Source organism: Mizuhopecten yessoensis, unplaced genomic scaffold (assembly GCF_002113885.1).
Source record: "Mizuhopecten yessoensis strain PY_sf001 unplaced genomic scaffold, ASM211388v2 scaffold7907, whole genome shotgun sequence".
In the NCBI taxonomy this organism is placed as follows: Eukaryota; Metazoa; Mollusca; class Bivalvia; order Pectinida; family Pectinidae; genus Mizuhopecten; species Mizuhopecten yessoensis.
In genome coordinates this window covers 312,250-325,163 of record NW_018407282.1, presented here as the reverse complement: position 1 = coordinate 325,163, position 12,914 = coordinate 312,250, and the positions used below count along the sequence as shown (strand labels likewise).

Below are 12,914 nucleotides of genomic sequence, written 5' to 3'. Positions count from 1 at the left end.
TTGTATGTATAATATACAGTTGTCTCCGTGTAAGCCGAGATGATTTAACATTCCGTTTAATCAATATAAGCATATACATGTAACACGCAGACAGAGGAGTTAGCATGGTCACACCTTTAAGAAGATGTACGTACAAGTTGTACTAAGCTCAGTAAAAATCCTCGGTCGTGTCACCAGTCAGCTGATTGACTGTCTGCTTTACTTTTTATGTAAAACAGACGATAATTAACCTGTCCCACCCTGGTTTAGATGCAAGTCTGTGAGGTCAGAATAGGAGAATGAGAATACTCTTGATGTACTCTCAGAATTTTAAATATTATGAAGAACAACACAACAGCCAGTATATGACTGATTAATTCAAATATTGATCTACATATTCTCACTGTCTTTCGGTCAGAATGCACCTTGGCTAAACCCAACAAGTTACAACCAAGTGGAAATTAGGATAATTGCATGCCCTTTATGGGCAGGTACATTTGATAAAAGTTTATAAATAAGTATTTTTATAATACACTACTTGTAATGCTTTTAAAAACAGGTCCTTGCTAAACAGAGGTGACCTTTAAAGACAGGTACTTGCTCTACAGGTGACCTTTACATACAGGTTCTTTCTATACAGAGGTGATCTTAAATTTAAAGACAGGTACTTGCTTTACATGTGACCTTTGAAGACAGGTACTTGCTCTACATGTGACCTTTAAAGATAGGTACTTGCTATACAGAGGTGGTCTTTAAAGACAGGTACTTGCTATACAGAGGTGGTCTTTAAAGACAGGTACTTGCTTTACAGAGGTGGTCGTTACAGACAGGTACTTGCTATGCATAGGTGGTCTTCATAGACAGGTACTTGCTAAACAGAGGTGGTCTTTAAAGATAGGTACTTGCTATACAGAGGTGGTCTTTAAAGACAGTTACTTGCTTAAGAAAGGTGGTCTTTGAAGAAAGGTACTTTATATGCAGAGGTGGCTGAGGCTAGGAAAATGTAACACAACTTAACACGTCTTTAAAGACAGATACTTGCTATACAGAGGTGGTCTTTAAAGACAGGTACTTTATATGCAGAGGTGGTCTTTAAAGACAGGTACTTGCTATACAGAGGTGGTCTTTGAAGACAGCTACTTGCTATGCAGAGATGGTCTTTAAAGACAGCTTTTTGCTATACAGAGGTGGTCTTTGAAGACAGGTATTTGCTGTACTGAGGTGGTCATTATATCAGTTTTGGCTGATATGTAATAATGAATCATCAAAAGACAAGGAAACTTACCTTAGTTCCTCTTCTCGCTCTCTCATTTCACGGAGCTCCTTTTCAATTTTGGACTCTGCCTTTTGTGTGGTTTCCTTATAGGAGAACACATTTGAGCCAGAGGAAATGGTACGTTTGAATCTGTTAGGCACCTCCTCTTTGGGCGGGCCTACAGGGGTGATTGGCATGTCTTTAAGAGAATCTGTATCTGAATGTTCAGAAGGTGTTTTTTCTGAATCATTAGACATATTACTGATACTTCTTCGCTGAATGTTAAAGTTCCGTTTCACTGGTTTATCCGACTTCTCTTCAGTGTATCTAGGCGTTTGTATATGCTCCTCCGACGTTGACTTAATTGTTCCCTCCTGTTTCATAGCCAGCTCTTTAGCACGCTGTTTTTCAAGTTCTTTCTGTAACCTGTTTGACCCATAATTCCTCATGGTTACAGAATTTTCGGACGACCTTAAGTTTCTGTATGACGGTACTGTTGGAAGCACGTCTACATCAGTCCCATTAGAAACTGGTGATTGGTCACTGTACAAGCTTTGTCGTGGAGCCGAGATTTCTGGCAAACCTTTCTGTCGTCTTAGTTCATTTTCTCGTTCCCCGGCCAATCGTATCTCTTTTTCGATAGGAGTTTCACTCTTTTCTGGAATAACGTCACTATTATTCTGCGGCGTGACTGGCGGTGTCATGGTTATCCGAATGCTTTTGTTTGGTGTGGACTGACTAGAGACTTTGTTTTGAACACTTTGGGACAAATATTTTGTCTTGACGGGTTCCGATTTTATGGGTGTACTTTTCTGAACGGATTGTGTAGAACTGGAGATGGGCGACTCTTTGACAGCTTTTGTCTGTGACAAAGTCTCCCTCATCTTCTGCAGTTCTTCCTCACGTTCCCGTGTCTCACGGAGTTCCCTTGCAATGAGACTCTCACCTTCATGCTGGTAAGCTCTGATCGCCTCCTCGTATGAAATCTCTGATTGTGGGTCAGATTCAACTTCCTCAGTCGCCTTAGGTTTTATAGCGGTTTCCGAAAGTACAGGGGGAGGGGCCACAGGGGTGGGTGGCGCAACCTCTTTTTGTCTCTGTTGAGCAACTTCCTCCTCGCGTTCCTGCTGAAGACGAATCTCACGAGCTATAACACTCTCTGTGGCATCAATCTGTTCATCGGTGGTGTCCGTCTCCTGTCAATCAAAATAAAAAATAAATCAATATCTGTACCTACATAGAATTATATTGTGATCACCATGGTAGATTAAACTTTGCTAGCATCAATATAATATCTTTTAACCTGTAAGACTAAATTTAAAAATATCATCTCCAGACAAAAATATTACACTACAACACAAAAACGAAATTGGGAATTTTTACCGTTTCAACAATTGGTAGCATGTCGATCCACTCGTTAGGATATCTCAACATTATCAACAAAGTTCGGATCGGGATGAAGCTGCTGAATTAGAGTACAGGGGAGAAAAAGATGTAGATAAAAGTAGATGTCGAAATATCTATTAACCACAGACAAAACGCCAGGCAAGTACTGAAGTAAAACGTCAGTGAAGGAACTTTCAATCATATTATATTTAGTTCCAAACAAACACTGAAATAATTAGGAGAAATGTGAAGTTAACTTTCACTTATGTAACTAGAACAGGAATCAAGGTAAAAATATGTCTGAATTTCTCACCATCTCTCCGTAGCGCTTCATATAATACCACATGTTTGTTAATCAGGCAAAATCCCAATGACATGCCGTGTGGATTGTACTTATGTAAGTAACATTACGCATCCAATCCGCTCAAATAATTATTTTACAAATAATACTCTATTTGTCCAGCGTAGAACATATCATCTCCAATTTACCCATACTGGAGTGTGGCAGACAAAGAAAATATCCGTCGATTCCTCAGGTAATGACTAGTTGTCTATATGAAAAATTATTTTATTATCATATCCCTAAAATATTTAATAGACTGTTCCATTTTGATACCAGGGTGAGTCCATTATATCCTGACAAGGTGAGAAAGGAAAATGTTTTGGATATTTACAGCCAATAACAGCTTGCAATATTTGAAAGAACACTATGCTACTTATTGATTACATTCAGTGTTAAGACCCAACCTGTTACACGAATATTGACAAATAGATTTACGAATTTCTAGCTGAACAAGGGAGGAACATGTCGCTCAATAATCAAACCAGATGAAACTTTAAAAAACAGATAGCAGAATTTACAGAAGTGTCTTTGTTTAAATATCTTAAAAATCATAGTAGATTAATTTCATATTGACACACAGCTTTGAACAGCTGGCCTAAAGCAATTAGCATAGTATAGGTCAATAGTATCTTTCCTACAACTTACTCGGCTTGGGTAGGGTGGATATGGCCAGATACATAACAGATACACGCACACAAATGCAAAATGTAATGATAATGAAGAAGTCTATTTTAATGAAACTTTTCCAAACTTATCTAGATCCATACATGATCATAAATAAATTATGTCAAAACACTAGTACATTTGTCCCTATTTCAAAACAATGTTTCTCTAAACTAAATCAAATATCTACATTACAAAAATTTCTTTTGAAATTTAAATCCCATGCAGACTCTAGTTATAAAAGTTCACTTTTGAACTTATTTTTTTTTACACTACTGTACCTTATTTTTGAGACACAGCCATATTTTTATATGAATCTTAAACACCAGTTATGTTTGTGAAATTGATCTTACTTTGGTCCAAACACCACTTTGCATGAGATGTATATTTCCATAGATCCCCACTGTGTGAATATCCCTATCCTCCGAAATCTTCATCGTCATGTAAAATCTCTGTCACTAAATGCCTAAACACTTTCACACCTTATCCAACAGGATGGTGAATTTAAGTGCTCGCGTTCCTAGCAATCTATTCGTCAGTGAGAAGCTATCTTGAATGCACTCGTATTGAATTTTCAATTTGAGTGGTGTGATTCCACGCTTACGCCCCCTTTCTCTTTTGAAGTGGATTAAAATTTAAATAACATTCAGTGTATTTGGCCATGCCTTACGTAAACAACTTCCCCCGACATGCATACCTTCGACATGGCTACGTCTGTCAACGTGTCGTAATCATGGGACTATTTATTGCTGTCGTTTTTTGTGTTACAATGTCGAATAGAGGGTCTTAACGGTTGTCTAGCTGGGCGTGCCAAAAATATTGATGTGTGTTGAGTCGTCAATCAGGCGAAATAAGACATGATCGGCTCGTACTAGGAACTGGGAGGTTATCGGGAGGGCAGGTATGATTTCAGTTCGTTTGATACTGGTGATGATGTCACATGGTTCGTAGGCGAGGAAAGGGGTGTGGTGAATTTAGTACACAAGTTTAATGCTAAGACTTAGGAAACCTTATTTATCTGTTGTTCTCTAAAATAATTGTATGCTAAAATTCTTAAGTTTCTATAACAATTCAGGTTTTAGTTTTATTCCTATTCTGTCAAAACATTTTAGTGTGTTAAAAAGTTTATTCTTTTTATATAAAAAAAATAAATCTTTAAATTCACTGGGTAAAAAAAGAATGATACTAATGAATATTTCAAAATTAAAATCTTTGATGGCATATCAATATGTCTTTTAATAATACATTAATAATGACTGTATGCAGATACAAATTTTAAATATCAGTTTCTGAAAATGAAACTTTTTCCCCCACCAAACTGAAATCCTCCATTATGAGCTATATACATGAAATTGATTAGGAAAATGCTACAGAAATCTACATGAAATCAAATCAAGGCAAAATCATCAAAAGACCTTACCAAATAGTTACAATATCACACCCATGATTCTGATATTATTAATTTCCTTATCGCTGTGTATAACATACCCAAGGGAAATGTGCGTATCTTACCATGCCTGTCCATCTAACGTCCAACACGGTATAAATATTTGATGAGGACAACATTTACCTGGACGAAGTACACAGGTATATGTTTCTGAACTTCTGGCAGGTACAAGAGGCCTAACATCTTCCTCAGGTACACAACAGGTAGGAAAGGTGAGATGTTGTCAGGTGAAACAGAGTCCTACCGCCACACAATCTGTATCCCGACTGTGGGGCTTATGGGGAAAATTCTATCAGCTGTTCACCTATGACTTATGGGGATAACTAATACTTTTTGACATATAACATATTTTATAACATGGATTTGTCTGATCGCTTCACTTTTTACATTGTTTTGTTATGGAAGTCCGACTTGAGCCTGAACTAAACCACATAAAGGGTGGACATAAATGGACATTTCAGCTGACACTGAGGCTAGGAAAATGTAACACAACTTAACACATACTCAGTAATGCACTTCTTGGTTTGAAATCAGTAATGCATTTCTTGGATTCAAATCAAAGTTGGTATTTTGGTCAGTTAATATTGTTGACGATAAAATTTGGTCCATGGATTTTAAGGGTTTCACACCGTTTATATTTAATTTTGTAAAGTGCGAATTTGAAAAATGTTTACATAAATTACTGCAGCTATTTAATAAAGGCCCTTACATCAAACAGTTCGTTTTAATTCAGACTAAAACTAGAAAATGTTAGAAAGACATGAATCCCTTGTCCCTGTGGTTGACTTATAAATTGTGACAGTGATCTTAGTGTTGACCTTGGGACCTTTTCATACTTGACTTTTGTTTTAACTCTCAACTTTGTTATAAAAAGAAGTTGTTAAGAGTCATGACAAAAAATCCCTAAACTATAAAGGATGGGATGGGACGAGACGGGACCGAAATGGGTAACACTAATACTGACCCCCAACCCCCTTCCCTAGTACAGTGGGCGCATATAAAATTGGATTACAGGTCAATTAACCTGGAAATGCATACATTTAGACTTAACTTTAAGACTTCAGCTCACAAAATGTGTTTCTACACATTATGACGTGCTGTCCTCTTGAGAATGAATCAATCTCGGTATCAATCTCTAACGAGGGAATATGTTAGTGACTTGTTACACTAAATAATGATAACAGAAAACGCTACGTTACCTCATTGTCGCTGATCACATTTTGGCTGACAGCTTGTTCGCGCTCCTGTTGTTCCTCAATCTCCTGCTTGATAATAATTTCCCGTCGCTGAAGTTCCGATCCACGGTCAGCTTCAGTCATTTCATGATACATTGTCTTTAATTCGTTGTTGTTGTTGTTGTTGTTGTTCTGTACCTCAAACGTTGCTTTTGCTTGCATCTGTTTTGATTCTTCCTGGCGTTTCATAAGTTCCATTCGTTCTTCTTGCTCGCGTTTAAGCATTTCCTCTCGCTCATTTGCGAGACGAATCTCACGAGCTATGGCACTTTCATTTGCGTATTCGTCATCCATTTTTCTTTCACTAGAGCTTTCACTAGATGGCTCTTCTGCAGAAGGCTCGGCAGAATTGATCACACCCACCGGTTTGTATGGAAGCTTGACCTCCCAATGTTTGACCGAACCTTTCTTAGGTGTCTGTTTTGGTGCTGGCGAAGATGTCGTCGACGACTGAAACAATGTCTCCCACTGTTTGCGTGTCGACCCGAGATCCGCAATGGATTCCCTGTCTACAATTTCTGTCGTTTTACCGTCTTCGACGACGTTTGCACTATATAGATTAACCTTTTCAGGTTTATCTTCCCAACTGACGCTGCTTTTAAGAGCAACTTTGTAATCAGTTTCTGTCGTTGTATCTTCGTCAGTGTCGGCGTTCCATTTCTGCTTGTCAGAGACTCCTAGTGATGGACTCGGCTGGCTGTTATCTGCAAACACACAAAACAGTTTCAGTATAAAAATGGGGACAATGCACTGGACAACAGCATGACAGCAAGATTTTCAAATATCAGCTACATGGCTATTAACATGAAACAGAAGCAAGGTAAATGTGTTTGCACTCTCACTGGCGATGTCATATCCATATATGGTAATTTTGTATAAATTTCACATCTCCAAATTCGAATACACTACCTGACGTGACGTCTCACCTGAGATCTAGACAGGTATGATATAAATTTACCTGTGGAGTCCTTAATCAGGTATTCTTATACACTGTACGGTGTATGATGTGTAATACTTAGATTGGAGCCTGATTAGGGCAGAATGGTCATTGTTACCGCTATTTACATGTACTGTGTCATACACAGCCGAAAGTCAATCAATCATAAAATGTGCATACAGAAGGATGCATGTGCAGTATTTTTATTTTGGATTCCTTGAAGGTGAAGTCCAAACGGCCAGACAATACGTAGTTGTTTGTACGTTATACCGTCTAGCTTGTTAAGTCCTAATAACATAATACATCAGTGTTTGTCTCTCACGTGATAGATGTTAAATTTCAAGTAAGACTTTCAACAATATTCTGACCACCTCTGACCCCTAAAATGTCACAATGGAATGTTTCATCCTTTGATCACGGTTGTGACATAACGGAAAGCATATGAAGGGGTGACAAGATTGAAAATATTTTCCTTTTTTGTTTTGCGGAACCACAAGTTAATATCCTCAAAATAAGACAATCTCCATCTTTGATAATGACTGTGGCTATATACGGTCAATCATCTTTATGTACATCCAAAAATGTAGTAGAATGTCCAGAGAAAACTGTGTTATCTGTCATTAAACATTTTCAGCAACATATATTCTACAATTCTGTACATATCTAGATCACTCAACATGACATCTGTGTACCTGTATAATCTGATCAAGTTTGACACTTTACATAGAAAATTTGTTTAATATGACCAAGTTTGATACAGTCTATAGAAAACCTGTATAATCTGACACAATTAATAAATTCAATAGAAAACCTGTTTAACCAGACACAATTAATATGTTCAGTAAAAAACTTGTACAATATGACAATACATTTAATAGAACACCTGTATAATCTGACAATACAGTTAATAGAAAACCTGTACAATCTGACATAATTCAATTAATTCTACAGAAAACCTGTATAATCCAACAATTCTACACATTCCATAGAAAACCTGTATAATCTGACCCCACACTTCACCCACCGCTACTAGGCATCAATAGACAGCTGTGTACATAAACAGTCCAGACAACACAGGATGTGATGACAATTTATAAAGTTGTTGAAAGATATCTGACACAGGCCACAGATATAGGTTTTAATATTTTCACTCCCAATTACAGACAAGAAGCCGATGTGAACTCACCGGCCCACTCCAAGTGACAAAGGTGAAAGGGGCTATCAGTTTTAATCAATGTTATCTATACAAACACAGTTATCAGGGTCGAGTATGTGAGGAATGAGAAAAGTCAAAATGTGATACGATACCAATAGTGTAGTTCAACTTCAATTTAAAGTACACTCATGTTCAAAAGTTTGATGAATCCACTTTTGAAAATAAAGTCTTGAGAACAAGTAATAGTGACAAAGTAAATTTCACTACAAAGACCTTTTTATCATAGAGAAAGTATGTGCCAAGTACTTGTTTTGCAATCAAGGAACATTTGCTAGTCTTAAAAGCTATCAAATTCAAAATGTGGTGATCCAACACACAAATCCTTGAATACCTTAAACTTCCATTTCGGGTACACACAGTTTACAAACAAATTTAAGATATATTCTCAAACACAATGATGATAAAGATGAGCATAGACAGAGAGTTGGAAACAAATTCACCTAAAGAAATTAACTCATGAGACAGTTTTGTACATAACGAGTGATTTGTCAACCTACCCCACTGGATTCTCAACGTTGCCACTCGAGACATTCTCAAAACAAACACTTTTGAAAGTGAAACAAAAACCTTTTCTCACTGTCACTAGATCATCAATCCATGGACAGAATATCTAGAACAAGTTTTGAGAAAAAATTCATTTTATACCCCACGCTTACGACCATTATGATTGTTTTCATTGAAGTCCCTGGCTAGAGGGTTATATCATCCCATAACTTTAGATAAACTCAATAAAATCAAACTTAAGTTGCTTTTTTATGTATCACCGGGGTGTAACACTAGGACAGGGTCGTATATTTTACAGCCGTCACATCACAGGAGGACCTGGTAGATAAGTTGGTGGGACCGTTGTATATTTCATGATAGCACAATGATTTCATAAAGGCTGCCAGGGATATACTATTGTTTAATTTCACGTAAATGACTAATGAAATAAAAACAATTCTACACAGATCATGAGAACAAAATTTCTCACCGCTTCATAAATGATTGAATCATTATGTGATTACAAGATTTTGTTTTAAGCCTCCTCCCTGTGCTCTGGGTCATCTAGATACACTTGTGTACAAAAGTGTCCCAGTAATTCCGGTACCGGTCTCAAGTTACCCAACCAACTTTGATACAAAACAAAAATGTATCATGGATTATCATAGCTTATAGTTTAAGTTGGACGAGGATCGGTGTGAAAACTGTGATTATATTTACTGAAATTTCAGTTGTAAAATGAACTACATTATTCCATTGTACATTTTTTTTTGAAGAATAATTCCATTTCACAATAACGTAAGTTGTAGAAATGTCCAGCTATTTGTAAAACAGAAAATCTTGCAAACAAAGTCAAGTGATATATCAATCATTATTTCAAAATTATGAAATGAAATATAGATTCATATTACCAGTAGAAATCTGACAGAAAAATCATTTCTGTTACTCGCTACATACAATTTCTCCATATAAAGCACTATATATAGAATATGTAACCCTAAAGATAACCTAAAACTATGACCTAGTGAACAACAATAGCTGTGCCACATGTTGTGATGATTGATACATAGCCTATCAGCGTTTGTTATCACGCAGATAATGAGACAGAAAACCTCAACTGTCGTACCAGTATAAGGGTAGACAACTCTAGCACGCCATTTTCTGGTTGAGGCTCAGCAACAGTTTTTTTTAAAGAGGTTCAAAATAAGAACTGTACAGGTAATGCATTACTTTGAGGGTAGACAACCTGCATCAAACCTAAAAGGGCAGATAACTCTAGTCATATTAATGTTTTCTGGTCCTAAAAATGGATTTGAAAGAAAATAACAGCTGTGAGTTGTATGGGTGATGCAAAAATTGCAAGATCCTACAACTAACATTTATGGGAAATACAATTGCTTAAAAGAAAAAAAATAAAAAAATCAAGGGCAGATAACTGCAGAGGTCTAAAATTATGCTTGAAAGAGCAGACAAATCTAATAAAACATTTTAGACTTTTAGACTGTGCATTGAACAGAAGATATCTTAATGATGACAAAATACCCCCCAAAAAATGTTTAAATTTAAATTGATATTAATGATTTAAAGAGAGACCTGAAGAAAGGGATGATGAGTACTAAATAACCAACACTTAAATTTTGGTGAAACAAACATCGGTGTAAAATGTTTCATTACAAAACCAAAACCATTATTCAGCAAATAATCATAGCATAATTAATTACCTGAAATTTTCTAACGCACGAATTAAGGTAATGTCAAACACGCCGCCTTGGTGTGACGTAACTCCTCCTACGACCTTCGTGTGACCTTTAATGTAGCGGCATGACGTACCAGTTTACGGCTGACGGATGCGTGGTGTAGCTCGTACGACCATCTTATCTTACTAATGACAAGTACGTCACCGTCACACGTCACTGTTATACTGGTAGATTACCTTATCCTAAATTTACCTGTAAACACTGTATATACACTTACCTGATAAAAGTAATGGTTGTTGATAAAAGTAATGGTTGACAAAGCCAAAGCGCTCCAACAAATATAACGGTAAACAAATATTCCCGAACCTTCCGATCCATGATGTCATCATTTAAATTTCCCCATGACTAATATTTATATTGCTGTTCAGATTCTAATTATCATTTTGATTAAAACACTTTCAAATTTCAATGATGTCCATTATTCAAATAAAACTCTTTTTGTTAATGTTCAATATTCTAAAGATTTTTACCAGATGATTTTTAGTTGCTTTCTAGACTTGATGATATAAACTAATACACATTTACTTTATATCTGGATAGAATTTTTCTCAATGGTCTATACCTTGTCCAGAAGTGTCTCTTTGAGATATTTGTCATTCAAATAATACACACATATTTCTTAACATTTGAATAAAAAAAAAAACAGCATATTTTCATAAAATGAAAAAAAAATTGAAATCAAAATTCTACATGATCAAATAGAATTCAAAAGTTCACCAGAGATTTTTACCTGTCATATTTTCACCTGTAATGCAGACTTAGCTCTCCGATCCTACACAATATAAGTATACAAAACTTTTATGACAGCATTACCTTTCACCCACACAGTTCCTGTTTCTCCTCAAAAAGTGCACCGATTGGTTTATTTATTTTTACAACTTTTGATTGATGAGCATGTTTAGGGGGAGTTCCCCACCAGATATAATCTTAGTGTTTACTTTCTTGTTAAGTCATAATCCACACCCCACAATGAAGTGATCGACATCTGCACAATCCACAAGACGGTTGCAAATCCTGGTAAAAATAAAATCTCACCTGCGACATTTTCATTTAGTGACAGGTGAAAATGCAGGTAAGGAGTAAATCACTTTTAAGTCACTTGGTAACAGAGACCGGTATCATATATTGCTATGTGCAGTAAGAATGAGAAAACGACAGAAAGGATAGTATTTGTTGAGATGTCAGATGATATGGAAATGTACTGGATCGACTTCAACAAACAGAATAACAGACAGATGGACAAACAGAAGGAAACACAGATAAATGTGAAAGATGAGTTGGGAAGCTAGACAAAGCCAAAGCGCTTTTAATCCAAAATCATTCTTCAACTATCTTTGACAAATATGTTACTCATTCAAATTTAGATAAACGGATGACCTTGAATTTTCCAGTTGATTTAGCAAAGATAATCACACAAACCCATCTCTATTCTGCTTGTGAGTCAGAAAATGAACAAATTATGTAAACAATGAGGAAATGTTTGGGCAGAAAAAACTGTCAGTTAAATTTGTTTTGCTACATTTCCTTCTGAAAGGTACATTTAAACTTCCCTGATCATGATAGCGCATTGGTGTTTCTGAGTAAACAAAATTGAAAAAAGGTGGGGTTTTTTTATTCTCAGGGTCATGTCATTTTGTTAAGTTGATCTGTGTTTGAATTTTCTACTGGTAAATAGGGAATTCTATTACAACAAACTTTAGGGAAGATGCTTTTCATCTGAAAAAGTGCAAGCAGTGAAATTGAATTTGAAATTGATCTCAGAATATTGTTGCAACAGGCAAGTTTAGGAAATTGACATTACAAATAACTTGTGCCACCTGCACCAGTTTAAGCGACATGATCAGTTATTGCAATTTCTCCACAATAAAGGAATCAAGTCATATTTATCTTCTGTTGTATTGTTATTGACCAGATTGCAGCAGGTTCCTTCATTATTTGCAAAGTTGGGCTTAAAGCTACAGGAAGGGACATTTGTAAAAAGTAAATCCGGCAAGTTTGATGGAAGTTTCTTCCATATGTATTATCCTGATCCATCAACCAATCAGATTGCAGCATTTTCATTAAATATGTGTGGATTTGGCCGAGCATCAAACTTGAGTATGGGGCTTGGGTAAAAATATTCTTAAAGTAAGTTTCATCAAAATTTGTGTTTTCCTTTAAAAGATGTTATCCACAAACCATCAGCCAATCAGATCCCAGCCGATTCATAAAAT

The 12,914-nt window shown here is 36.2% G+C and overlaps 1 protein-coding gene across 1 annotated transcript in view; it reads right to left on the bottom strand.

Moving 5' to 3' along the window:
• The window catches only part of LOC110454566 (titin-like), a 158,651-nt gene that overhangs the window by 2,344 nt on the left and 143,393 nt on the right, over positions 1-12,914 (bottom strand). Inside the window, exons 16-17 of the mRNA XM_021504139.1 lie at positions 6,273-7,012; positions 1,265-2,430 (exon numbers count right to left, since the gene is read on the bottom strand). Coding sequence (XP_021359814.1) covers positions 1,265-2,430; positions 6,273-7,012 — 1,906 coding nt within the window. The remainder of the gene's footprint in view (positions 1-1,264; positions 2,431-6,272; positions 7,013-12,914) is intronic.